The 27662-nt window shown below is 37.9% G+C and overlaps 1 protein-coding gene across 1 annotated transcript; it reads left to right on the top strand.

The window, feature by feature from the left end:
- Window positions 1–1813: 1813 nt before the first annotated feature.
- LOC311207797 (plasminogen-like) lies at window positions 1814–27537 on the top strand (the record flags this gene model as incomplete). Its single annotated transcript, XM_084284095.1, has 19 exons — window positions 1814–1862; window positions 4581–4716; window positions 7138–7244; window positions 12654–12768; window positions 13604–13743; window positions 14330–14450; window positions 14578–14696; window positions 15457–15619; window positions 16211–16341; window positions 17104–17269; window positions 18113–18279; window positions 19164–19312; window positions 21183–21276; window positions 22783–22903; window positions 23716–23790; window positions 24160–24300; window positions 25019–25125; window positions 26081–26226; window positions 27376–27537. 19 exons carry the CDS (start codon window positions 1814–1816, stop codon window positions 27535–27537), a joined length of 2409 nt encoding a protein of 802 aa, XP_084140221.1.
- Window positions 27538–27662: the final 125 nt, after the last annotated feature.

Raw genomic sequence — 27662 nt, forward strand, 5'->3', positions numbered from 1 at the left:
TGGCAGTGCAAATTCAGGAAGGTCATAGGCAAGCTAACAAGACATGAGGATAGGTGAGCACACACTGACTGGGCTGGGCCAAGATGGTAGAAGGGGCACCAGAGGTATGGAATGGGTGAGAGGAAACCAGGATCTGGAGTGAAAACAGAAAATGGGGTTAAGATTGTGAATATCATGTGGGACTAAATGAGCCTTCAGTAGCTCTCCAAAGCCTGTTTGCCACAAAGCTTACTTTGTGATACGCTCCTTCATTTCATCCTTCTTTCCCAATGATTAATTGTTCCTAAAACTGGTAACCCCAATCCCACATAATTGCAAAGCATCTAATTCCTCTCTATCACTCTCCAAGGGTTTTCCTCAGCTAGTCCAGCTCCCATCAGCTACTCTCTTGGGCCCATCTGCTTTGGTTCCCTGCTGGTCTCCCAAGATTCTACAGATGGCCTATGCTTTGCTGTATTTCACAAGTCACATTAAAATAACATCAAACATAGAAAAATAGATAACACAGTATTATAGCACCCTACATAAAACTACAAGCAGGACCAGCTCTGGAGTTTTCATAGAATGTGTAAAATAGCAGCTAATCTGGTACCCATTTGTAAAATAGCAGCTAATCTGGTACCCACACTACAGTTCTGCTCTCATATACATTTACTCCTTCATCCCTAACCTTATCCCAGACTCTCACTACAATGTGGGTTAGACTTAAAGTAGGTGCAAAAAGGTCATGGATAGGCTTGCTATTTTTTAGATACAGCACATGATTCTACGAACTTTTTGCCTTCACTTGCAAAAGTCTGAACTTCTTGGCCCAGTGGTGCACATTCAAGCCTGTTTTCCTCATCCAGCATCCCATCCTGCCTCAGGTGAGTCACTAGCATATTTGATACTACAAATTGTTTTGAAGCTCCAGCAGTGACCTAACATGCAAGAGAAGCCATTAAACAGTTCTGCATTGTAACTTTTCCAAGGCAAAGACCACTTGGGAAATGCAGAGGAGAGCTGATGTTGAAATCAGTGTAATAATGAACAAAGTCTGACACCCTCACTGGATGAGTTTATGCGTACAATATGAGGTTAAATGTCTGGGAAGGAAGAACACCAAATAGCTATCTGTGGGTCTTAAACATAAAGTTATGACATGCTAGGCATTGAACCAAAATGACCTCTAAGTCTTACAAAATAATAATAAAAAAAAAAAAAACAAACACCACCACCAAAAAAAAAATCTAAGAAACATAGGAGAGAATGAATTATTTGATTAAAAATTAATTAATTAATTAATTAATTAATTAAAGTTACATTAAACCATCTTTCAAGTTAATATTGTCTCAGTCTGATAATACCCTGAGATTACCCTGAGTGCTTACCCTGAGATTAAAATGAAGTTGGTCCTTACACACCAGTATAAGTGTGCATGGCCGAAATTACCAGTGGGACCCTAGTGTTAAGAAAAAAAAACAAGTTCTGCCTGGACAAACCATTTCCCATGCTTCCCAGTAACATTGTTCTTGACTATTCTCTAGCAAAGTGATACCAAACAATTTGAGAACAAAAACATGTCTCACAAAACAAGAAAGTGCCTTCACATTTCCCAGCATCCAATAATACAAATGTCTGAGCCTGATTTGGTAATATATCCAATTCAAGGTTGTTTGAACGTCCACTCCACGGCAAAGGGGGTCACAGCATGGGAGAATGATTAACTTAATCTGCCTGCCCTGTTTGTTTGATGCCGCCTCACTCCAGTGCAAGTCAATAAAACTTTGTGCACCGACACACACAACTTCCAGCACCTTCCAGCTGGGCCAAAATGGGAATTAGCAAAGCTGCCTTGCTCTTTCTTCTTGTGCTCAGCTCGGGTAAGAGTCTTTTGCCTTCCACTTGCAAGGGGGAGATGGGGGCCAAATGCTTTCAAGCTCCATGTTGTGAAGACGGGTCCCCAAATCCATGTGCCACCACTTACCTGGATGAGGGTGGGTTTGGGGCTTACTGGCCAGCAAGAATTGTTGTTGAACAGAGTGAGAGCTGCGGTTGCTCTGGTTAGAGACATGAGAAGAGCAACAGCCTTGGTGTGTGCATGGGAACAAATGGCAAGCATTTGCCAACATGCCAAATGGCCAGAAATGGTGGTACCTTTGGCAAGGACATGTGTTTTTCATGTGTAATTGGAAAATATAAAAGGGGTCACAATTAGAAAAGTGTATGAATAGGTTTTAGCAACTAGAAATATTAGAGGCAAGTCCCAGCATTAAAAATTCTAGATAATGTTTAATATTAAGAATAATCATCTTTAAATTCTAGTTTCTAAACTGAATTTTTCAAAAACACCCTAAATCAAATCAAATACACCTCACAAATAAGTAAGAATTATATAAGGAGGTGGAAAATATAGGATTTTTACTTTTGTCTACAATACTCTATTTCTGCTTGCAAGTCTTTCATTGAATAGCTATAAATATTTGCATTTCTGAAAAAGGCAGTAGTATGTCTTTGTTACACTGAAAAAATCCATAGACTTTGAGAAAGTGGTAGCAAGAAAATGTATCACATTTTTACTGTAGTTGCATGTAGTTTCATTGTTTTCTTAAAGTGTTATGCCCTTCCTAACAAGTTATGACCCAATCAATATTGTTAAAAAATCAAATGCTATAAATATTATGATAATGTTATGCCAAAGAGTCAACAGAACAGAATTAAGGTTGCAAGGAGGCTACACCATAGAGGGAATTCTTCGATTCTTCACTTGAATCTCTTGATGTTGTGGAAAGCATTACAGCACCACTGTGACATTTTATTTTTTTAATCCAGGTTAATGTTTTCATTCACAATTGACTTAATCTAAATGTCATTTTTGTTTTGAAATATCTAGTGGAATCTGTGAGCCCTGTGCCTGTCATGTGAATTTTTATTGTATCCTTTTCCACTTTATCTTCATTTTATTTTTAACTATGCTTTTCTTTCATGCACAAACTGTCACCACTTAGGGCCACTCTGTCCCATAGCATACACACAGAAAAAAACATCTAGTAACTTCTCTGGATTTGCAGTGGTATGAGAGGAAGTATAGTCTAGCTCTTATATCCATGTTATCAACTCTACATTGTAGATGCAAATTTATCAGAAAGAGCAATACTCAACTGCAGGCACTCAATTGAAGGAAATTAACTGTACCAGGACTCATGCCAGCCTGTTTCACACTACAGAAGAACGTTTCTTAGGGAAGGGTGAAGTAGTTGCCTGAAAGAAATTTCCTCAGTATCAAAGACATAACTAAATAGCCCTGCAAAGTCTCTTGATCAGAGGCTATAGGTCTGAGTTGAAGGAGGCTGCCTTCTCCCCATCCTGCTGCCATTGGGCAATGGCTCAGAAGGAAAAGGGTTAGAAGATGAAGAAAGAAGTTCCTCTTTAGCATGTCTGTCACTTATGAGGGGGAAGCCATGATTCGTAGCCTGTATGCCTTTTGTTCTGCAACTGTGTAAATCAGAACGCAGAACAGTGGACAGAGCAGGACGGGGGTATGCTGCAAAGACCATGGGCCAAATGCCTGTTTGGGGTTGAAACCATGCAGAATGGATAACTGCCAGAGCCAAATGTTTGTCAGTAGAATCATAGAATCATATGCTCATCCAATAAAGAAACTGTAAAAAAATCACAAGACTCCTGCAACTCCATGTCCCTGCAGCTGTGAGTCATGAAAGTCATAGTCTGGTCAACTATATCTAAGCATTCAGAAATTGCATAGCTGCAATAGGAAACAAACAAACAAACAATAACAACAACAACAACAGAAGCACTAAATGGCAAACTCCTTTACAAGAGGATTTTATTTGAGCATTTTTGGTGTTAATTGGTTCACACAAGACTACCTTTTAGTGTCACATATATGGATCACGCAGCTGTAGCTCAGAAGCTGTAAGATTAATTTATTTACCGGTTTATTGTCCTGTGTTCTTTCATTGCAATAGAGGGCAACATCTGCTACCTTAATAATTAGGTAAGATCAAATACAGACTTATTTTTTAAAAAATGATAAACTGAACATGACTACAGTGATAACACCAAAATGATGGCTCATTTCTTGCAAGAGAATTTTAACAGATATAAATATGGTGTGACTAATAAAACTGAAATGGTCCCATATGGGTAGAGATCAGCAACGGACAACAGTTTCATATCTTTCCTGAGTCCCACTTCTACACTTTCTCCAAAGTATGGACAATCAATATATTCTTTATGTCTCTGAAAACACACTACTTTTTTTCATTTTTCTTTGTTCTCTTCACTTTATACATTAGGTTTGTGTTATGTTTAATGAGTTTTAGAATGACACAAAGCACTGTTCAAGCCACATCTCTGTCTTGCTTTCCACTGGGTTTTCAGTGACACCACCCTTTACCACACCATGCAAGAAAAGCCTTTTTAAATTAATTAATCAGCTAATGTCACCATTAACTGATTTCTTACTGTAACTAAATGATGATGTTGCTCATCAAGGTGACAAAGAATTTAACATGGAGGTTTGAAATTAATAATTTCTGCACTCACATTCTTACCTCTTTCTCTCTTTTTCCTTTTAGTGCAAGGAAGCATACTAGACAGCTATGTGAGAACAGAGGGAGCTTGGCTGCTTAACCCAAAAAAGCAGATTTATAAGACAAATACTATAGAAGAATGTGCGGAGCAGTGTGAAACTGAAACTAAATTCACTTGCAGGTAATTTCTGCTGGTTCCTATATATATGTTTCAGATGGTGGAAACATGCACATGTACAGATGATGGAGTAGTCTACTTTATCTATTGACTAAACTTTAGAAAAATATCCCAGGAACATGTTCTTCTGAGGTTTGTTGGAAAACCAGAAAGCATATAGAAAGTTAATGCCTGAGAGACACGGATGAAGACAGAGAACAATTAAGAAAATTATGTCAGATTTTTACTGGAAAATATTATTATCTCTTAATGTCTAGCTTCACATGCTGAAAACCAGCTTGACATAGTTTCATTAGGACTCTTACACTCCTTTTGCAGTAGAGTCATAAGTAATTGCTTGGAAATCTATGGTAGCAATAATCACATTGCTCATGTTCATTGCCTTACGTATTATCTTGAAGACATGTCCATTATTCTGAATTTTACATTTTTTGGACTTGGGTAACTTCTATTTACTGTGAGAAGGAGACAGGCATCTAAATCTAAGTCATTTTTCTGGCCAAGCACTCTCTCTGCATTTGCATTTAACAAGGCCCAGGCGATTAGGAAGGATGAAAGATGTTAACCAGTCTATACAACCAGCTTTTGCCCAGGATCCTGTCTTAGCAGAGCCTCTTGCTTTGAGCCTAAGGCTTCTGAGCCTTCCAGACCTCAGCTTCAGGAGCCCATTCATTTTATCTCAGCTGTAAAGAAGGCAACTGGAGTAATGAGGAGAGAAAACTGTGACTGCAGTGAGAGGCTGTCCTCCCATGTGAGGCAGGGAGGTTTTCTCTTCTAATCATCATGAGTCCTTGATCTACCACTTCTGCAGAATATCTTTTTGAACTCAGAATATTGACTGTCTGCAGCGCTCTTTCCAGCACTTGGTTCTTTTTCAGGTTTTTATCAGGCAGGGATACCCTGGTGCTGACTGCTTTATGTATTTTATAACTTTGTGTTTTGAATCTGAAAAAGGTGAGGACCTGACAGTAAAAGGGAAAATGATGCTTATTTTAAAGAGATATAATAACCCTAAAGGATGACAGAGGTTTGCTGACAGCATAAAGTATCACTTACTCCCTTTGATCTGACTCCCCTCTCTGAAAACTACACAGAGAAAGTAAATCTTCAGTAGTACTTAGCCCAGGCAGGTAGGAATGAAGGCAGAGAGGATGAGAGTCTATGTTAAGATTATATATTCACAATTTGTAAGGAGTTATTGCTCCCTTTTGGGCTCAATATCATTCCTTATCTTCTACCTCAGGTCCTTAGCCTCTACCTCAGGTCCATCACATGACAGTGGAGTGACTTTAGGATGTTTTGTCCTTGCATCCCTGATTAATTGTGAGATCTCTTAAGACCAGTAGAGAACAGGCTCTATCTGGCAGGGAAGAATCTGGGGGACGAAAGGTAGATGTTAAGCAGAATTTCAAGACCAGGCCAGCACAGTCATCTCAGTGCTTCAGACCAATGAATGTAGGCCAATACTTCTGCCTTAGCTGACTGTTGGACCATGCTTGTAAGATCCAACCCTAATGTAAATTTAGCGTTACTGAGAGCTTGGTTTGGATCAGGGGGAAGAACTGAGTTCACTTTTGACCTAGAACAACCAGTACTTCTCAGAGAACTCACGGACTCAGCAGGAAGTTCAGATGTGATTGCTCCTCTGGGAAGAGGCTGTGCGAACTGAGAAGTACAGGCACACCTGGACCATGCCAGTTGATCTCGGGGCTACAGAGCAGTTTTGTCATTGTTTAATTTCCTAGAGTAGACCTGCCTGCTTAATGCTATGTTTCTATTGCTCTTCATTGGTTCAGAAAAGTCAACAATAGAAATTACTTAGCCTCCCAAGAGTTTTCCTTGGATGCAGTTGTAAAGGTTACACCACTAGTTTTGCAGACTTAACAGCCTTGACACTTACTGAACAAATAGCTGTGTTTTCCAAAGTGCTTACATTGCTTCAAGTAATGATGACCTAAAACATTTATCACAAGGTAATTTATGGTGTTGGTTTGTTGTGTTTCACCTGTTCCTTGGTAACTGCTGAATACTGTAGAATATTCCGCTTCTTGAATGAACACGAATATTTTTGAAACAAGGTCAAGGTCCTTTGTGCATGTATCCTCTTTGATATGTTCTCTGGCATTTCTGGCACATTATAAATGTTGGTGGGATTTTTTGTTTTGTTTTGTTTTACCCTACGCATGATTTCGTCATATAGCTCCTTTTCAACCTGACTTTGATATGGAGACTCAGAAGTCAAATCACCACTGAAAATGGGAGCTGGGATACTAAATGATTTGTGAAACAGTGGCTGGATCTTAAATGTTGCTGAAATGCCATGCTTCCAAAATGATAACTGAATACTAGAAAGGGTGTTCAGGAAAATAATGCACACATTCAATTACTGTTTCTTACTTTGCTCTCTCCTCTTAATTTCAATAGGGCCTTCTTATTCACCAGTAAAGACCAACAGTGTTTAACATTGGCTGAGAACACCAAAACATCAGTGATATTCAGAAGAACAAATGCAGTTCTTTATGAAAAAAGACGTAAGTTTACATTTTGAAATTATTTCTCTGAGATATCCTTTTGAGTTAGACTAACATAGTGTTATTGTAGCTAGGACCACATTCTCACTGGGTCACACAAAGTGGGTAGATCAGCACTCATCTAATACCACGTTTCTGGAACGTTGCTGGAAAAGCAAATGCCAGTTTTTTTTTTCCTAGATTAGTGCCCCAGCAACTTCCCTCTTCCCTAAATTCTGGGGATCCACAGGACACAAAAAAACACTGTTGCTCTGAGAACACAGATAGCTCTAGAAGTAAAGGAGGTGCATAAGGATCCCTTCTCTCCTTTTAAACCTGCCACTAACCCATCTTCTCTGCCATTACCATCTTCTCTGTCTCTGCCAAGGGTACTAGGAGGAGCTACTTTTGCTGGCAATGATTTCTAAGACAGACCTTTGTCCAGTGGAAAACTGGCAGAAACTACCGAATAATTTCATATGCATCTCTAAAGTAATCATAGTTTACCTCAGGGGTACTCAAATCAATTTTATTTTGGTTTCATTTGTTCTCAGAATTATTCATGTGTATGATATAATTAACTGATGTGGTGGTATTTTGGATTCTCCTTTTGTAAGTGTTTTGTTTTTGTTTTTGTTTTTGTTTGGGAGGAGGCAGTTTAGTCAGATTTTTTTTTTTGTCTAAAGTTAATTTGATTTCCTATTCTATCTGGCAAATAGTAAGTCTACCTTTAAGAAATGGAACCTATCCAATTTTTAATCATCTCTTTAAAAAATCTATCACCTTATGCCACAGGCAGACAAATGATTGGTTTCTAAGACTATTTTTGACTTACATAATCAAGCACTGATCTCTTGCTATATAGAGGGAAGAAGGAATGTATTTCATTTTTAATGTAATGTAAGTTTTATTGTATCATTCCCTGACTTAATAATGCACCAAAAATAACCTTACCGATCAACCAGACGTGAGATAATCAGCTAACCTTTTAATAGAATCAGTGATGCCCTCTGTTAAATGACTTTGTCATCATTGCATTTCACCATTTTTCAATTTGTAACTTTTAAGAAAATATATTAATACGTTTGAGAATGTTCAGAAATTGGAAACTCTAGTAGGTAACATAGATATGGCCTCCTTCAACAAAGAAAGGAAATGAACTGGTCTCTCAGGTGGTACAAATCATCCAGTGGTCTCAGAAAGCCAGTTTCTTAGCAAAAGTCAAGACTCCCAATAATTAGACTGTAAATACCAGTTCGCTCCACAAAACTGCATTCTTACTCCTCTGTTGACTTGCAAAGCTCAAAAAATAAGGTAATGTTATGTGATTAGCTCACATAAGATTTTACACACTCATTTAATAACTTTATCTGGGTTGCAGCTGAGCATCCAAATGAAATTTAATTCAGATATGGTGGATATAAGTTTTCACAGGAGGGTGGGAAAGCATTGGACCACATTGCCCAGAGAGGCTGTGGAGCCTCCACCCCTACAGGTATTGACTGCACAAAGCTCTCAGCAGCCTCATCCAGCTAAGAAGCTGAATGGAGGTTTGAGCCAAAACCTATGAGGGTCCTTCTCAGGCTAATATTTTACATATAAAAATACGCATCTGTGTATTTTTTCTTGTTTTTATAATCTTTGAGGAGATGTTTGATTTTTTCTCTGACATTAAGGTCAACTCATAATTCAGTTTTTGTTCAGGGAGAACTCCCAGAACTAGTACATTTAGAATATTTAGTAGAACTACTAAAATTAAAAAAAATAGCAAATTTAATACTAAATTGCCTTTATTAACTCACTGCCTGGCTTGAAAATCTTTGATGTTTTAAATGGTCAGATTAATATAGGAATTATTTTTTCTGGCAGAGATTTATTTTTACCCATCTGCAATAAGTACTGATAAAGCTCTGATGCCCATAGACAGTTTCCCTTTTTGTATATATAATTGATAGATAATTTAATGTTTTGAACATAAGATGTTTTTATTATAGCCATAAACTGGTGGGAATTTCCCTGAACCATGATTACTAAACAATCTGCTGCAGTTGCTATTGTAGAATGAAAACAGAATGGATCTATCGGCAAGTAAGAAAATTCAAAAATCTGAACAAATGTCTTACTTTGAGATATTCTGTAGTGATTTTGTTTCAGTACTGTGATCAGAAGACTGTTATTCTGGCTTACCCTATCATTTTTGAGACATCATTTGGATTCACTGGCATTAGAACCTGGATGACAGTCCTGCAATATTCAGAGATAATCTGTTATGGTATCTTTCTGTGATAATAGGCATGGATTTTAGTTTCTTGAAAAAGAGAACAACCGCAGCAGTAGATATGTAAAAAAAAAAAAAGTAGTTTTACTGACCTGGAATGTCAAAAAATTGCACATCTACCCACAGAAAGCAAAAGATGTGCTTCATTTCAGTTGTTCTCTTTTCTGGTTTACGAGTTTTTGGTTACTGTTGGGGACATCTCCAAGATTCATACAAAGCATAATAAAGTCCTGACTATGCATATATATATGCACGTCTGTGTATATACACATAAGTACAGTAAAGCTGTAGGAAAAGCTGTGAAACATCCTTCTTTGGATAGTTTTGAGATATCAGACAGTATGTTTATGTAGCCCTTAGTGTGTATGTGTCAGATGGTTTCTCTGTTGCTCATCTCTTCATTCCAGAGGGTCTTAATTACGTGTCCATTCTAATGATAACATCATTTTAATCGGCTGTGATGGAACACAAAGGAAAATGTAGTTTATACCTAGGCAGACCATATCACTGTCCCTAGGACCCGCTTCCATCCAGGTACTTCAAGGAAATTCCTATCACATGCCCAGATATTTTTGCAATACGATTGCTGAAGCCTTTATTATTATTATTATTATTATTATTATTATTATTATTATTATTATTATTATTATTATTATTATTATTATTAACATGTTTATATTAATAATAAATATATTAATATTTATTAAAATAATAATGATAGTAGTAATAATAATGATAATAATATAAAAATAATCACAGAATTTACAGAATCATTTTTGCTATGGCGTGGTATAGAACAGGAATTTGACCTTCTCTGGGTTATGGAAAGAGTAATTAAAAAAACTAGAATAAAATCTAGTGTTTGGGGATTGCTATGCACATACCTGTTTGTAAATAGTTAACCCAAGGGAACACGGGTTGAGTTTGGGGATCAAAGTTAGTTATTTGTCATCAGACAGAAAGAAACTTAAAGGTTATATAAACGGTCAAAAGTTTATGCAAACAGAAAGAGTCAGTGTTTGACTGATTCAATGTTCAGTTATTCAGGTTTTTAATGTTAATTTATTGCAAAACTGTTTGAGGGTTCCAAATGGCTTCCAGCTACAGTTTCTAGAATAAACTTGCCCATATATATACATTGAAGTGAAGATAGGCCTAAAGGTAGCCTCATAAATCTAGTTCTAAACTACCTGTCAGCCCACAGAAGATCTGGAACTATTTTCAGATTCAAGTGTCAGTTCTTTTCACTTTTGTTAAGGAAGATCAGTGTAAAATGACAGTCTTTCTGTAGGTGTATGCTAATCTTGTGCTTGTACATCAGCTTTGGTGTAACAAATGATGAGAAAAGCTGTTGCAAAACCGGATCTCCACAAATATCTGATTTGGATGTTGCTTAAAGACACTGAGACAAGCCAGGTCACAACCTAAAAGAGAAGTTGCTTTATTGCAGCTAGAAGGGAGGAACTGGCTGATGAAACATACCCTGTGCATAATAAAATGTTGAATGGGGGGGAGATGTAAAGAATGCTGAAATTCCTGGGTGGGGAGGGGAAGAAAATAAAATGAAAAAAAATAATAGGTTGTTGTTTCAATTCAATCTATATTTTTAAAGTAAAAATGCTTTATGAAGCTTGTCTTAACCAAACAAATAAGTGGCTAACAAAAATTATTCATTTCATCTGCTAATAAACACAAAAGGTAATTTCACTAAGAAAGATTTAGGAATCTCATGGCCAGCATGTTTGGACTTTGGGGAAGTTGAGGTGGGGGGGTGGAGGGGAGGAAGGGTTATTGATAGATTTTACCATTTAACCTTTACTGGCTGTTTGAGAAGAGAACAAAGTTGACATCATTCTCAGTTCAGAGACAGTGAATGTGCAAGCCCTGAGACTGCACAAGTCTGCGCTGTAGACCAGGCTTGAAACAGATACTTTCTATGATGCATTTTTTAATGCATTAATTTTAATGATGGGTTCTGCACAGAACACAGTTTGGAAAAATGGTGCACTAATCAGTGTTACGGAAAATTAATGAGAGTTTGAAGTTCTGCTTTGTTATGGGTGTCTGATATTTCTCACCCACTGTTTTGCATTTTTTCCCCATACCGTCATTGAGGATATTTTTTCACTATAGACTGTGAGGCTTTTTGGGAAGTTTTCTTTCACGTTAGGTCTTGTTAACAGCATGAACCTGTCAACAGTTGCACTAATGCAGCTGTGCAGGTGCTGTGACAAAGCCTTGGGAAAAAAAGATGCAGTTGGGAGCCAGGAATACCTGAATTCAGTATTGCTGCTGAACCATGTCATGTAACCCACTGCTTTGGGCAGAGAATCTATTGAGTTTCCTGCTTCATTCTCCAAGCTGGAGGGCGTACTGCCTGGCAGTGACTCTCCCTAAATTGCAGAGGCAGAAGCTCCAAGGGAACTTGCAGACATCTAAGTTCGTTCTGCTGTGGCAGAGCCACCACTTGCATGCCAACTCTCATGTCACAGCAATCAGCTCTTTGCTTGGAAAGATGGCTGTTCAGACCCCCCAGGGAGATCTAAAAGGCTGCAGTGGATTTGTGGTTGGTCCCTCCTCCTTCCAGGAAAAAAGTGACAACCTTGTGGTTTCAGGTCTAATTTTATGTAAAGGTTAATAATTTAAAAGAATTTAATGTTTTCAAGGATACCAATGCAAACATCAGGCTCATGTCAACATTAATACTCCCCTTGACTATTATAATGACAGGGTTTCATTACTAATCCTTTCTCTACTTTTTCTTTTTCTTTTCTTTTCTTTTCTTTTCTTTTCTTTTCTTTTCTTTTCTTTTCTTTTCTTTTCTTTTCTTTTCTTTTCTTTTCTTTTCTTTTCTTTTCTTTTCTTTTCTTTTCTTTTCTTCTCTTCTCTTCTCTTCTCTTCTCTTCTCTTCTCTTCTCTTTTCAAGTGACTACTAAGTTTTGAAAGCTAAGGGTACAAAAACATGTATAATTTGCACTTTCAACCAACTACCTGTTTTATCTTGTATTTTATCTTGAATTTGAGCATAATATAACAAATTAATTAAATCTCATTTGTGACATGGTGAACTTTAATGAAAAAATTGATTCTGTATATGCTGAATTCCAATGGACATGTGATGATACCGATTAATTATGCATGTGTCATTTCAGTTTATCTTCTAGAATGCAAGGAGGGAAAAGGGGTGAATTACAGAGGAACAGAAGCCAAAACTCAGAAGGGTGTGCTGTGCCAGAAGTGGGCTGATAGTATACCCCATAAACCTAAGTATGGCCTTTTCATGTTTGTATTTTCATGTTTTTCTGAAATGTTGCTAAGCCATTTATGTATGCTGAGTAGTCTTATAAGCAATGCATTTGGTGTTCAAGTTTTTATAAAATAATTTCCTACAATAATTTCCTTCTTTAATCTGAATTGGAACGCAGACACCTGTGTAATTGGGGCTGCATGATCAAAGGGGAGTTTTTCAGTCTTGTCAGTTGCGTTTAATTTTGTAGTCATTACATGAGCAAAATGATAGACAGGAAAGCTGTTGGTTCTTCTGAAATAAGAATTTTTCATTAATGTCAGCAGAGCAATTTCTTCTCCTGGCTGAAGGTATAAAAAGAAACAGAATACATCATTCTATCAGTGAATCCATAGACAATCAACAAGGCAGTATTTATTGTTTTTAATGAAAAACAACCAACCAACCAGGTTTACTTAGCAACCACCTAGTGACATAGCATAGCATTCAGGTCAGAGAGAGCTCTCACATTTCAGCAAAGTACTTCTCATAGTATCTCCTGGGAATGTGTGCCAAAGGAGACTTTTCTCTGTGTATTAAAAAGTGCCTTGGCTGAGCAAAAATTATTGGAAACTGGATAGCTGGAGCGAATGCAAGTATTAAAGACTTTTCTGGCTTTAAAAACAACAGATTTCCTGAATTCTACAGCTATGGCACTGGTAACCCTTCAGCTAAGGCACTCAGTAGCTGTTAGGAGACTTCTAATGAATGACATCTTCATAATGGTCATCAGATACAGATTTCATGTCTAGAGTCCTCAGATAAACAGTTGGGATATTTGTCTTATTCTCTAATCCCATTTTAATTCTTTTTCAGTTACACACCTGAAAAATACCCTAATGCAGGCCTGGAAGAAAATTACTGCAGAAACCCTGATAATGATGAAAAGGGACCCTGGTGTTACACAACAGATCCTAATACCAGATTTGATTACTGTAACATCCCAGAGTGTGAAGGTCAGGATATGTATACAAATTTTTACCCCTTTTTGGAAGATGTGTTCAAGACTGTGAAGTTATTCTCATACTTTTAATTTTAATTGATGATTTGTTCCATATTTGAGGTTAGTTCAGTTTTTAGTAAAGTTAGTAAAGTTTTTCAACAGCAACCACAAAGATATCAAAAGACTCCCAAAACAGCTATACAAATGATTTTTACTTAGGCAAAAGAATGGTATAAAAATATGTTCTTATATCTTAATCCTAGAATTGAACCACATGATGGTTACTAATGCAAAAGTCAACAAAACATGATAGGAGCAAGGCACAGATTTTCAATTATATCTCAGTCATTCTAATAATTCATCTATTTTAAGAACTATAGTCTGTAATGTATTTTTAAACAGAATACTCTAAAAGTAATCAATTAATTGAATTCAACTCACCTAGAAAATGTAGCTTTTACTTTGCAAAAAAAGGCTGACTTTCAGCCATGGGTTCTGATTAGACTCTTGATTGTCAAGTGAGGTGAGTGTGAATGTTTATGGATCAGTTCACAGGAATTTTCTGTTTCTCTTGTCTTCGTTCTGCCTTGTTCCTACAGTGGAGTGCATGCACTGCAGTGGAGAAAACTATCAAGGAGTAGTTGCAACAACAGCATCTGGACTTGAGTGCCAGCGCTGGGACTCCCAGCAACCTCACTCTCACGGATACCTCCCTGAAAAGTTAGTCAGACTCTGTGATGAGAAGTTTATCATCAAGGTGGCCTGAAGACCACTCTGCCCCAGACAGGCTAATTGATACAGCTAGCCATTAGTGACTTTATTTTTTTGTTGTTGTTTTCCTGTTCAGTTTTCCAGAGAAAAATCTGAAGATGAATTATTGCCGTAATCCTGATGGTGAACCCCGGCCCTGGTGTTTCACTACCAGCCCGAATAAACGCTGGGAATTTTGTAACATTCCTCGTTGCAGTGAGTCTGACTTATAGAGTTCTAGACACAAATACATCTAGACACCTTCTGTTCAGGGTGGTGTAAAGAGCTAGAACAAACAGAAGAGCCACACCCCACCCTACCCCACAAAAAAGAGGAAAGAATAAGAAATACTGACTTTTAACTCAAAAGAAACAGGAAAGTAAGAAATAATAATAATAATAGAAAGAAATTACCTTGAAATGAGCCTCTGATAGCTCTTTTGAGTGTAAAGATTTCTGTCACAGATATTCCTTCTGTGTTCCCTTTTTGATGGTAGTTTAATTCTTTCTGATAAACTTCTATGTTTATTATGTTTGTTTGTTTTTCGCTTCTGGTTCAATTTCCTTTTCCCGTGAAGGCCTGGCCTTGCCACCATACGGGTGGCTTCTCACCAGACATCATCCTTGTCGCCCCTAACTCTCACCAGTTAGTGTACACCTCTTTTATGTTTGCACTAACACCTGTATCTGATGTGCCACTTTCACCCCAGTTTTCTTCACAATATTACCATTTGCTCACTTTCCAGTCGTGTTCTGATGGGGCTGCTAACACTTTGTTGTGTTGTTTCCTGACTGCAGCTAAGGGACCATGTGGCTGCTTGTGAAAATGTTAAAATTAAAGACAAAGAAGATAAGAAAATATTTGTAGATATTTTCTGTACATTTTGGACTTCCCAAACATTTTGGTCTTTAAACCTTATCTGCCAGGAAAGCTATAAATCTGACCCAGTAAAACTCTGTGTTTAACTCTGCAATAGCAACACCCCCACCAGAACCTGCACCAGGACGTCAGTGCCTATCAGGAAGAGGAGAAGACTATCGAGGCACGATATCTGTTACTGAATCAGGAAATACCTGTCAGCACTGGAGCGCTCAGTCTCCTCACAGACATGCTCGCACTCCTGAAAACTATCCCTGCAAGTAAGTGAAACCTCTCCTGTATTCGCTGCCCATGAGAAGTATCAAGGCGCAGAATGACTTCATTTTTCTTCAACTGTGTTGCAGTCTTCAAGCTACACCAGTGCCAATCATCTTTTCAGTTGTTTTTTCACACATTTTCCTATTTTTATTAACTTCTTGGTTTTGGGTACTAGCATGTCCTCTTCTGACTTTAAAGCTCTGCTTAATTATCTTTTTCCCTCTTCAGTTCATCTTTTTACTGTATTGTTGCTTGAGCAAGACTATGTAAAATAAGAAAGTAATTATTATGATACTTGCTTATGACTAGATACTTTCACTCTATGTTTCTTCTGCACTGTTCTTGGCCTCAAAGTATTACATGAAGCACAATCCTCAAATCATCTACTCATCCAGTAGGTGTCTGATTTAGCACATCCAAAACATCATTGCATTGCAATTATTCATCTAGTAAAGGGCATCAGTAAATGCCTATAGCAGTTACCCAGACGTAAATACAGCAGTAAACTGGGCAGCAATATACATTCCCTCCTTGTTCATACCCTTTATCAGGCTTCCATGAGCAGCTTTTCTTAGCCACGTTTTCTGTTTCAGGAATTTAGAGGAAAACTACTGTAGAAACCCTGATGGTGAGAAGATGCCATGGTGTTACACCACCAACAGAACTGCTCGGTGGGAATACTGCAACATTCCCTCCTGTGATGGAGTAGAGCAAGATGCTGCTGGTAAGAGCAATGGGAGACATCTGAAGTAGGGAAGTGTTGTTGAGTTTTATTGCAAAAAACCTTAGGTGGCCCTCTGCTGAGTTGTATCATTGTTATAACTCTCAGTAATGTTATCTAGTAGTTGAATTCCTGAGCCCGGTGTGGAGCCTGGGCTAGTATGTTCAGTCTGATGGAGAAGTGCAGAGAAAGTACTAAGCCACCTACTGACCCAACTTGGGAAAAATTACAGTAACAGAGGTATTTGTCTTTTACCAGAGGGTGGTTCACTCCACTTCTAAATTTTAAATGTTCTATGGAAAAATTAATTAGCTTTACATGCAAGTTCATTACAAATTGAGTTCAAAGCAAAACCTAAGGTAATTTATAACCACTGTACCTAGGCTTCATTAGAAGTAATCAAAATGATATTCTCCTTACAGAAAGTAGGCTTATTTCATGTACAAGTGTGTGGTAGTCACAGACATTCCCCTAGTCTGCAGAAATCTTGATCCACGTGTGAATATTTTGATTGTTAGCTGAAATAAACATGCATGCGTGACAGTATAATTGATGTACAAGTGCTTTAAATCTAGCATATCATGAAATTTCACAAACATTTTAAAGTCTTTTTGATCTACAGTTTGAGAAAGATTTTGTTACAAGGAGCATGCTGTGGCAGTCAGTGAAGTATTCTGGCTTGCTGTCTTCTGTTGGCTTTCTGTGTTCACATATAAATGTCCAAGTATAAAGATTCAAGGGAAGCGTTTCTGTTTTTCACTACAGCTGTTGATGGGCCTGAGCAAGCTCAAGTTACTGAGGAGTGCTATCGAGGCAATGGTGTGAGTTATCGTGGCACAACATCTTTCACTGTCACAGGAAAGAAATGTCAGGCCTGGAACTCAATGTCACCACACCGTCACAATAAAACGTCAGACCGGTTCCCAAATGCGTATGTGTATTTCCCATTTCCATGTTTCCTTCACGAATGACCACTCGTAATCATATTTTTGTTTTTAGCACCTTTAAACAACAGTGATTTTAAAGTTGGCAAGGGAGCATACTTGATAAAAATTCCTTCCTTTTTTTCTTTCTTTTTTTTTTTTTTTAATATGGAAAGATTATCTTTTAATATCATCTTGAAACAAAACACAGTTGTTACTATTATGCTTTAGACTGTTAACTGTTTCTATATTGCTTTTAAACAAATTAAAAATTTTCATAAACTTTTCCTTATACTGAAACAAACCATTTCTATACATTAGTTTATTCCTGAATTTAAGTTTTTGCTTCCTAGTCTTCACGGATGAGTGAATTTCTTATTCTTAACACTTAGTATTTATTTATTTTGAAATTTAAAAAGATATGATTTTCCTAAAATCTATTACTATATTTAGAAAAGCAAAAAGAATTAGAACTTTAATATACATATCTGCATTTACTTATATGGATTTATAAACAGTATTACACAGAATCACAGAATCACAGAATTTCTAGGTTGGAAGAGACCTCAAGATCATCGAGTCCAACCTCTGACCTAACACTTAGTAGTATATGCCTTCAACAGTGAATAAGTACTTGTCATAATTAAATTTTCTTTCATAATTAAATTTTAATTTCAAAATTATTTTCTTTTTTCTTGATTTCCTTATGCTGGAAATAAGATATCTGTTTGACATTGTACATGATAAAAGATATGCACTATCTCTGTTCCAGTCCTGCTTTCTTAAATATAATTTCAAGTTCTTCTCAGACCTGTGGCATGGATGGGCATATGATATGCTTGCATTTGTAGGGACCTGAGGCAGAATTATTGCAGAAACCCAGATGCTGATAGCCGGCCGTGGTGCTACACCACTGACCCAGGTGTGAGATGGGAGTACTGCAATCTGAAGAAGTGTGATGACAATTTACAAATCACTCTACCGAAACCTCCTCAGACAACTCTGGAACCAGATCCTGGTGAGAATAATTTCTGCTCCTCTCAGGAATAACAGAAAAAAAACAAGTTGCTTTTTATGCAAAAGTCATAGAATTTAGTGAGAATGAAAGAGAATTCTAAATAATTACAGAATTTAATATAATACCTCATCCACTCTCATCACTTAATGAACTTTCTTGTAGAATTTTATAGGATAGTTTCTGTATTCAATTTTAGATTAATATAGGATCTTTCATCTGTGATATCAGGCAATATTGAAAACACAAGGAAACAAATGGCTGATAGTCTATACACTCTGGTGGGAGGTCTGCTAGCAGTGACAACAAATACGGAGGTCATGGCATTTTGCTGGAAACTGTTCCAAGAATATATTTTCCTGTGCCATATCTCCAGGGCTCCATTTCCTACCAGACGACAGCTGGCCTTTTGAATTCAGTTCAGATACAATTTTGTTGTATCCAGCTTTCTTTTTTTATTCTGTCCTGTTTTTCAGGTTGAAAAGTAGTAATTTTGGATGACTATGTATTACTGCCTTTTACGTACTGTAAAACATGGTGATGAACAGGTAGCAGTGCCTATAAGGAAAAGACTTCATGAGTGCATGGCCTTTGTGGTCCTGGCTTCTGGAGTCAGAAGGGGTCACCTGAATCTAAGCTTCTTTGATTTATAGCTTTCATAATCATGAAGAAAGCTTTTCAAATGCAAGCAAATTAAAATGTGACTGCTAGAGACCATTGACACTACCTTTTCCTCCTTTCCATGTACACATATTAAGTAGGACATATAAGTCCTAATAACATTTCTTCAAATTTATTTCTGCTACACCACCATCAAGAATGGATGTGGCCCAATAGCTCACAGCTGACAATCATAACAGTCATTTCCTTTTCCTTTTTCTTCACAGAATGCATTAATGGAAATGGTAAAGATTATCGTGGCACGGTAGCGAAAACTGCAAGGGGCAGGACTTGTCAAGATTGGAGGTCTCAGAGACCACACAGCCATGACTATTTCACTCCCTTGACTCATCCAGAAGCAGGCCTGGATAACAATGTAAGCAGCTGCTCATTTAATATTTGCTGTCATTGATCTTTTCCTCCTTTTCATGGCCCCTGAGCAAGCATTTCATGCCAGGTCTTTGTAAATTGATTTGTTTTCCTCAGTTCAATCCAAGAACCTGATCACATTAATTCATGTTGACATGATCAGTCTGTTCTTCATCGGAATGCACAGAGATCCCAGCAGCAACACCAAATGCTTCTGAAGCATAGTCAAAGGGCTTCAGATCAGCATTTGCTTCTCGCCACTGCTGAGGACTATCTGGAGTTGGTCTGTGGGCAGTACCTCTGCCTCCTCTGCCAAAAATATACACCAGGGTCATAGGTTTCAGTGTCAAGAGTGACAGGTGAGATGTGGGGGGTTCAGTGTTCAGTCCAAGTTCCTTGAGATATATACATGATGGTTTGCAGCCCTAAGCCTTTACTAATTCCCTCCCCCTACAAAGCCCTCCAACTTCTGCTGCAGCCCATCATGCAAGGATATAAATGCTTCTGACCCATTCTGTAACTCATTCTCCATCTCTAAACTTTATCTCTAGTCTTAACATGTGTACCCATTAAAAGATTTTATGTTTCCAGCTGTATGTTTCCAGCTTGTAAGATCCCACATACATGCTTGTCCAGTTTGTGGCTAGCTGTGAATGTGACATAAAGAGCTTGCTTGATGCTGCCAGCTTGATTTTTTTTCCCAGGTACATGACTTTAGAGCTTGTTTTAGCCGTTTCTCTGATAGCGTCACATAGACTTTATTGAATTCCAGCTCAGACTGGGGGAATGCTCTATGAAAATCTGCTCACCATAACCTTTTGGCACTTGCATACAGTAATTAGTAGGGACTCTTGTAGAAGGGAAGCAATTACCCTCTCCTTTTTTCTAAGGCATGGGTTATAATTCAAGAGTATAGTTTCTTCTATAACTAGAAAAGTACCTGGTAGAATTTCTTAAATAAAGAGGAGACTACAATGGGAAATCAGAGTCCAGGAGCTCAAACTGTTTTCTTTTCTTGTTTCTAACTTCTGTGGGCAATGTGGCAGTCTGTCTCTGTCTATACCCCATCTCCCCTCCTGTCTGCATTACTTACCGAATGCTAGCTCTGGGCAGGGCACAGAGGGTGAAGATGTTCTGGAAGACCAGGACTGTGTTAAGCCTGTAGGAGTGAGATGCTACCTCAGGGCTGAGTGGTCTTGCTTTCTGTCTTTTAGGGTGGTCAATAAAGGCATGTGCAGATGGTGGGATTTGATTTGAGATGACACTGCCTAAATTCACATGCTTCCATGTGAGAGCTTGCAACTGTATGATGTATCTGCTGATGGAGATTAGTCAGCACAGCCTGTGAACCCTACACAGTAATTCAGCTAACCAAAAACCCTACGTGTGTGGGTGAACACTACACCCCTGCCCCTGGGACTCATAGGCAACACTAAGTTGAGCAAGATCACCTTACACAATACCTACTTACCCCACAATCATGAAAACAGAGTGGGTGTGAAAAGACCTCAGAGCTGACACTGCTGTTCCTGCTAACTACAATGGAAGTAGGAGTTGACAATTCAGTGCTTCAGAAAACCTCTAGGTCAAGATCTCCTACATTTCTTGAGAGGTCAGAAATCCAAGCTTGCTCTAGAGAAGCTTGCTGCCAGGAGACAGTTGAAAAGATTTTGTTTTTACTATCTTTTTTTAAACTCACACAGAAAACAGAAAAATTACACTTTTTTTTTTTTTTTTTTTAAAGAAATAGAAACAATTTATCAGGAAGGAATTGAAATTTATTTCCCAAATTTAATTTGATTTTATTCTGAAACATGCATTAGATTTTTTTTCTTCCTCTTCTTGTTAATAGCTGGTATCTTCATTCTTTGTTACAGTATTGCAGGAATCCTGATGGAGATGTGAATGGACCTTGGTGCTACACAACAGACCCAAGAAAAGCCTGGGAGTACTGTGACATTCCCAAGTGCCGTAATTATTCCTTTAAAGACTAGTGTCTCTCTTTCTTATATGACCATCTTTTATGACCTCTGGAGAGCATTCAGTGATTAATCTGAAAGACTATTCTAAGACAGTGAAATAGCTTTAGAAAGATTAAGGCTGTGGGGAAGTAATGCTTGAAACTAGTGTCTGAATTCTTAAGAGTAGTGCTTACTCCTCAGAAACCCCAAGTAGAACACAAGATTTTCCTGGAGCACACTGAAGCCCATGGGGGTTTTGCCAGGTATTTCAAAATGTGGCTGTCCTGCAGAAATTGTCCCTGCTCCTGCCTGGTCACCTGGCACAACTGAGTCATAAGATGCGTGTGGCCAGGCTGAACAAGGAATACTCTTACCTCAGCAAAATTTTTGCATCCCCTGCTCATGTGACTCTGGTTCTGACCTGGATGTAAAACAGATTGTCCCTCTTCTGGCCCCCAGTATTTAACCAAATTCCCTTGTCTTGTTCACTATTAATAACGCAGTTCAGAACTCTGAATGAGGTGGTGTAAAAATGTAGATAGTCATAATGTTTTACGGCATTTTGATTTCAAATCCTTTCGTGTCCATCACAACAAAAGCCAGGCCAGGAAATAGTTCCCACTCAAAACAAGGGTGACTTTCTTGATGCTTTATCCTCTCAGCTGCAAGCAACAGAAAATATGCATATATGTTTATGTACCTCTGATCAAGACCCCAAAACGGAACAAACAAGAATAAGATGTTCTATAATTTGCACATAGCGTAACTATGAAAGTACTACTGCCTTGAAAGTGTTGGGCTGGGACTTGTAGGGGAAAAAATGCATTTTCAAGCGATTATTGTCTTCATTTGAGGATCCAGTTTCTTTTTAAAGTACTTTTTTTTTTTGTTGTTCACTTAAAAAGCAGAGGAAATATGCTTTTGCCTTCAGCTTCGTTATTTAGTTCCTTTTGCTGACAAAAACAAATCTATATGCCATGTTGTTAAGAGTCAGTTTTCCATGACTAAATAAAATCTGCCATTTTTGAATAGTTCTGAGACATCTGAAGCCTGGCATAAGAGTGGACAGATTTTTTTTTTTCCACAGAGACAGGGATTGAATTTCATGTGCTGTACCACTAAGATTAGTTTGAATACAGCTGGCTCTGCAGCTTTTGCATTGCTGTCATTTGTAAGAATACATTTAAAGATGTTGGGAGAATTTATTTCTTCTTTCTCTTTTCTTCTTCCCTCCACTCCTTTTTTTTTTTTTTCTACCTCATTGGAGTTTTAATCGTGTATTTTGCTAAAAACCAAGAAGCATATGAGAAAAAAAATTACCAGACATTTTTAAGCGTGGCAGGTGAAGGTAACCTAACGAAACATAGATGGTATGTAGTATATAACTGCCTGCAGATCAAAACGTGAAGAGATAAGTATAAGAGGTTCAACTTCTAGTTTTCTGAGTGCAGAGTGAATACATATAGCAAATACTCCAAAGTTCCTCATAGGGAATTTTTTTTTTCTTATTCTGTAGCTCCTGCTCAGTATGAGTGTGGGAAATCCAAGGTCAAACAAAAGTTGTGTGCTCAAAGGATTGTTGCTGGGTGTATTTCACATCCACACTCCTGGCCCTGGCAAATCAGTCTCCGAACAAGGTATAGCCATTCACCATTACACTAGACTTCACAATCAAGAAACTTTTGCATCTCACAGGATGTTATTGTACATGGTTGCAACACTCTAAGGGAAAACTTAATTTGCATTTAAAAACTGTAGAAGGCTTAAATGCCTCTAAACTAAAAGTTGAAAATAAAATTTATTAGGCTATTCATTTATTCTAAATTAGGTTGTTTGATAATCTTTTAGAAGGTAATTTAGATAACCCAGAATACTCTTATTTTATGACAAATACCTATAGAATAGGCACAATTGCTAATTTGAAAAATGCTGTTATTTCACTAAAAGGAAGAAAGAAGTTAAATCTGTTATTATGTCCTGCTGTAGAGTCAGTATCCTACAAGGAGAGGAAACAATTTAAATTAATAGCTACTACAGATCTTGTTTAGGAATCAAGGCCAGTTCCAAAGCTTTCTGACTAGGATCAGAGCTGGACAAAAGCCATGATCTCTAAAAAAGTATACATAAATGCATAAAAAGTATACAAAGTGTGCATAAGGCTTTCCACTAATAAAAACACTGGTTAATAATAATAATAATAATAATAATAATAATAATAATAATAATAATAATAATAATAATAATAAAGCTGTTTTTGTAAAAATGTCTACACAACACTACTGTCCTTGTAAGAAATATTGTTCAAGGAAAGTTAAGTGTTTGATTCCTAATAAAAATGCAGAATAAGAGCTTCAGTTTGTAAAGGCTGTGCTAGAAGAGTTAACTGATGAACTGCAGTGATGTGCAATTGACTTGCCCACCTTAAACCTTAATTTCTGCTGTATTACAGTTTTGGCCTGCATTTCTGTGGGGGAACTCTGATAGACCCACAGTGGGTTCTTACTGCTGCTCACTGCCTAGAAAAGTAAGTATCCATCGTAATCTGCATCAGAATTCAATAATATGAGATAGAAAATAAGAGGAGAAACAAAATGGGCCTAATAACCAACCTGAGCTGTCTCTCTACTCAGTTTGCACATACAAGAATTGAGCCAAGGCTATTTGTCATTCATTAAAGCAGAGTTTTGACTGAAAAACAGGGAGTGAGAAGTGATAAATTTATCCAGCAAGGTTTGATTTTGTAGGCCATAATAAAGGATTACAAAACTAAGCTTATGCCAAAGCTGGCTTTACTTTTCTTCTTTTGATAGCAGAAGGTGCCCAACAGTGTCATAAGAGTTCTACTTCCTGGGTGTGCATTCATCAGCTCATTGTGTGCAATCATTTCCAATAGGTCATCACGGCCATCTGCATATAAAGTATATCTTGGATTACACAGAGAAAGAGCATTGGAGTCATCAGTGCAGAAAATAGATGTTGAGAAATTGTTCAAGGAACCGCACAGAGTGGACATTGCTCTACTAAAACTGAAGAGGTATCATTTCACCTGAAGTGTTCCTTCATTCTGACAGGACAGTTTTGGTGTGCCTCTATTTTGACTAAATAGTGATTGGTTGGGGGTGTCGTTGAAATGTATATTTCTTTACATGCTGTGGTCCTCTCTTTGTTCCCTTTCTGCAGAAACTCCAGTGGAAAGCAGGGTGATTCAGTTGCAGGGCTTCAGAAAGGGAAGGGGCTGCTTTGGGAGGGGAGGATGACTAGGGATGGTGACACAGGCTGGCAATGTGCTTGGTGCCAGCCATTGTGAGGCAAGGTGGAGGCAGCAGAGTAGATGGAGGTTGTGCCTAGAAGAGCTTTCACTGCGCGTCTCTCCCTACACACTTCTACTTTGGTAAGGTAATGAGGATTGAAAGCTGCAATGTTAATATGTGTGAACCCATACTTTTTCCATGATAGAGTGAGGGGATTTTTTCCAGTAGTTGTCCTCTGTGCAGGCAAGTAGTATGAACTTTTGATACAATACCTTTGGTTGGCCCTGCTTGCATATGTTTCCATTGGTATGAAACTCTCTCCAACATGCTGTTGGAGACAACACCACCACCACCAACAAAAAACATTTACCTGAAGCTTAGGATTTCAAGGGAAAAAAAAAAGGCTGACTGTATAAAATCTCTTTAGAAAACTGAAGGTACTATGAAGGATAAATGCTTTAATGATTGCTCCTGAATGAGTGTTTTGTTTGTTTCTTTCAGCCCAGCAATCATCAATAATCATGTAATCCCAGTTTGCTTGCCTAAAGAAAATTCTGTGTTAGGAGGAAGAGAGGAGTGCTATGTGACAGGTTGGGGAGATACAAGAGGTGAGACAGAATTAACACACCCAAAAGCTCCATTTTTGGAGCTGGGTATAGACTTGTGTCCAAAATACATTCACTGTGTGCCAAAAACACTCAAAAAAGAGCTTGTAAGTGTCCATATTTTCCAACCTAGATGATTCTATAATTTTATGATGCTTCATCACAATTCATCAGGTACTGCTTTTCTTTCCAATGTCTCCTGATTTAGATTGTCCAAAATCACTCAGACTGATGTAAATTGAAACTCCCTAAACAAGTACTAAAAGAGGAGAAACAGACCTAAGGACATCAATTCTGTGATTCCGTGATATTTACTCATTTCTCAGTCCACTGTGCTTTTCCTCAAAGTGGTCTTTTACACATTCAGAAGGAAAGTTTTTCTAGATTTAGGCTATTTCTTAATCACATGAAGTCAGTTTGCTCATTCTCTCCAGTGCTTTTTCTCCCAACCAGCCTTGTTCACAAGGCCTCACTCAAATATAAACATGCTCACATTTTCACACCTCCTACTTTGTCTTGTCTGAGAAGAGCATCTTATCTTCTCTGCCTCCTTGCTTCTGCCCGTCATGCCATTTTCAATTGCCTACTTCCTACCTGCTTTCTTCCACAGAGAGAAATTCTCAGATACTGACAAATAAAATGGCTTGGGAATGACTCCCCCAAATATTGTGGGTACTGAATCCATATGGATTTACTGTTGGAACAGTAAGGGCAAGCAGTGCAATGTGGATTTTGGTGGGTGGTAGAGGATTATAAGTGCCATGATGCTGATAACACTTACTGATTTTGGAATCACTCTATGTTATACATGGAAAGTACATGCGTAGTGCACAAATGCTACACTTATTTTACTGCTTATTCCTATCACAATGTTGTTTTGCAGAGATGCTCACTTACCTTTGTCATTCATTGTGCTGTTTTTTATTATTATTTTAATATATATTGTTCATTTGCAAAGGAACTGGTGGTGATGGCTACTTAAAAGAAACTGGTTTCCCTGTAATTGAGAATAAAATATGCAACCGCCCTGAATTTTTGAATGGGAAAGTCAAAAGTCATGAACTGTGTGCTGGGAATATTCATGGAGGTACAGATAGCTGCCAGGTAAGAAATTCTATGAGTATCAGATTTTATTGTAAATGTTTTCCGATCAGATAGTACGTTGCCTTCTGTTCCTTAGAGGCTTAAAATTAGCCTCAGGATGTTGCCACACCACCTGGTTTAAGGGCTGAAAAATGCATGTGGATTCTATTCTTTCTTTGCTCCTTCATATGCTGCTAGGAAGCACGGCAGGTAATTTTTCAGATACTTCTGAACTACAAAGCAAATGGAAATACATGGCAGCCTGAGCCAGGTGTATGGGAACCAGCCTGGAATGACTAATGGTCTGATGTTTTTCCAGACCACTTTGTTTGTCTCAGTTAGACTAGCTCCAATACTATAGCTAAGTTAACAATCCAAGTCATCCCAGTTAGCATTAAAGGATCAGTAGAGTGGAGTTTGCCATTTAGGCATACCAAAGGCCAAAGGAACAACGAGTTACCAAGCATCAATGCCTGTGCAAGTCACTCCATATGAAGCAATCTTCATGCTGAACTTTCCTTTTGCTGAAAAGGAAGAATATAGTTGGCAATTGCTCGTAATATCTCACAAGCAAAGCATGAAGGCTTCTCCGGAATTCTGTTTTGAAATTTAGTTCTTTGGTTTATTTAAATGCATGAAAAGGCTTAGAAATGCTTAACATACTGAATAAAACTGGAGACTTTTCTTCCCTGAAAAGGTAGAGATGACTCTGGAAAGAAGTCCAAAACCAGCAGATTGCCTGCCTCAGTAGGCAAGTCAACACCACTGCCAACACAGCACAGCTACCCTATTCACGAGTACAGTGATGGTCAAGCAAGCCATTGAGGGATGTGCATTCACGTCTTAATAACTATGTCTTGAATGCATGCACTCACTTGGTCTCTGACCATGAAGCTGTAAACACCTCAGAGAAGAGACTGAGGAAGGAAGCACAGATTAACAGTTACTAAGGGCAGTAAGATTCCTGATGTTGACATTTATTTGACTAGAAGAGTTGACAAGAAGAGAGAACTTTACAGTACGTGTTAGAAAGCTCCTTTCTGGTTAAAGCTCCAGTGCTTTCTTTTAACATATGAAGACCTCTCATGCAAGAGATATTTCTGTGCCTCCTGTAAGAGTGCCACGCTTTGCACACTGGTCTTTCATTCTGTTCTTTCTCACTCTGTTTAGGGGGACAGTGGAGGACCTCTAGTCTGTCTGGACCAAGATAAATTTGTCCAACATGGAGTCACTTCTTGGGGCCTTGGCTGTGCCCAACCCATGAAACCTGGAGTTTATGTTCGAGTTTCTAATTATATTCCTTGGATTAGGAGTGTAATGGAAAACAACTGATACTGGGTATGGACTGCCCTCTCCTGGAAAGCAGTATGCACATTAGAAATTACAAGATTCCAAGTGCAATATTAAAGCTACAATCATTCCTTTAAAAAAAAAAAAAAAAAAAAAAAAAAAAGTAA

The sequence above is a fragment of the Netta rufina genome (genome assembly GCF_964035555.1).
Source record: "Netta rufina genome assembly, chromosome: 3".
Taxonomy (NCBI): Eukaryota; Metazoa; Chordata; class Aves; order Anseriformes; family Anatidae; genus Netta; species Netta rufina.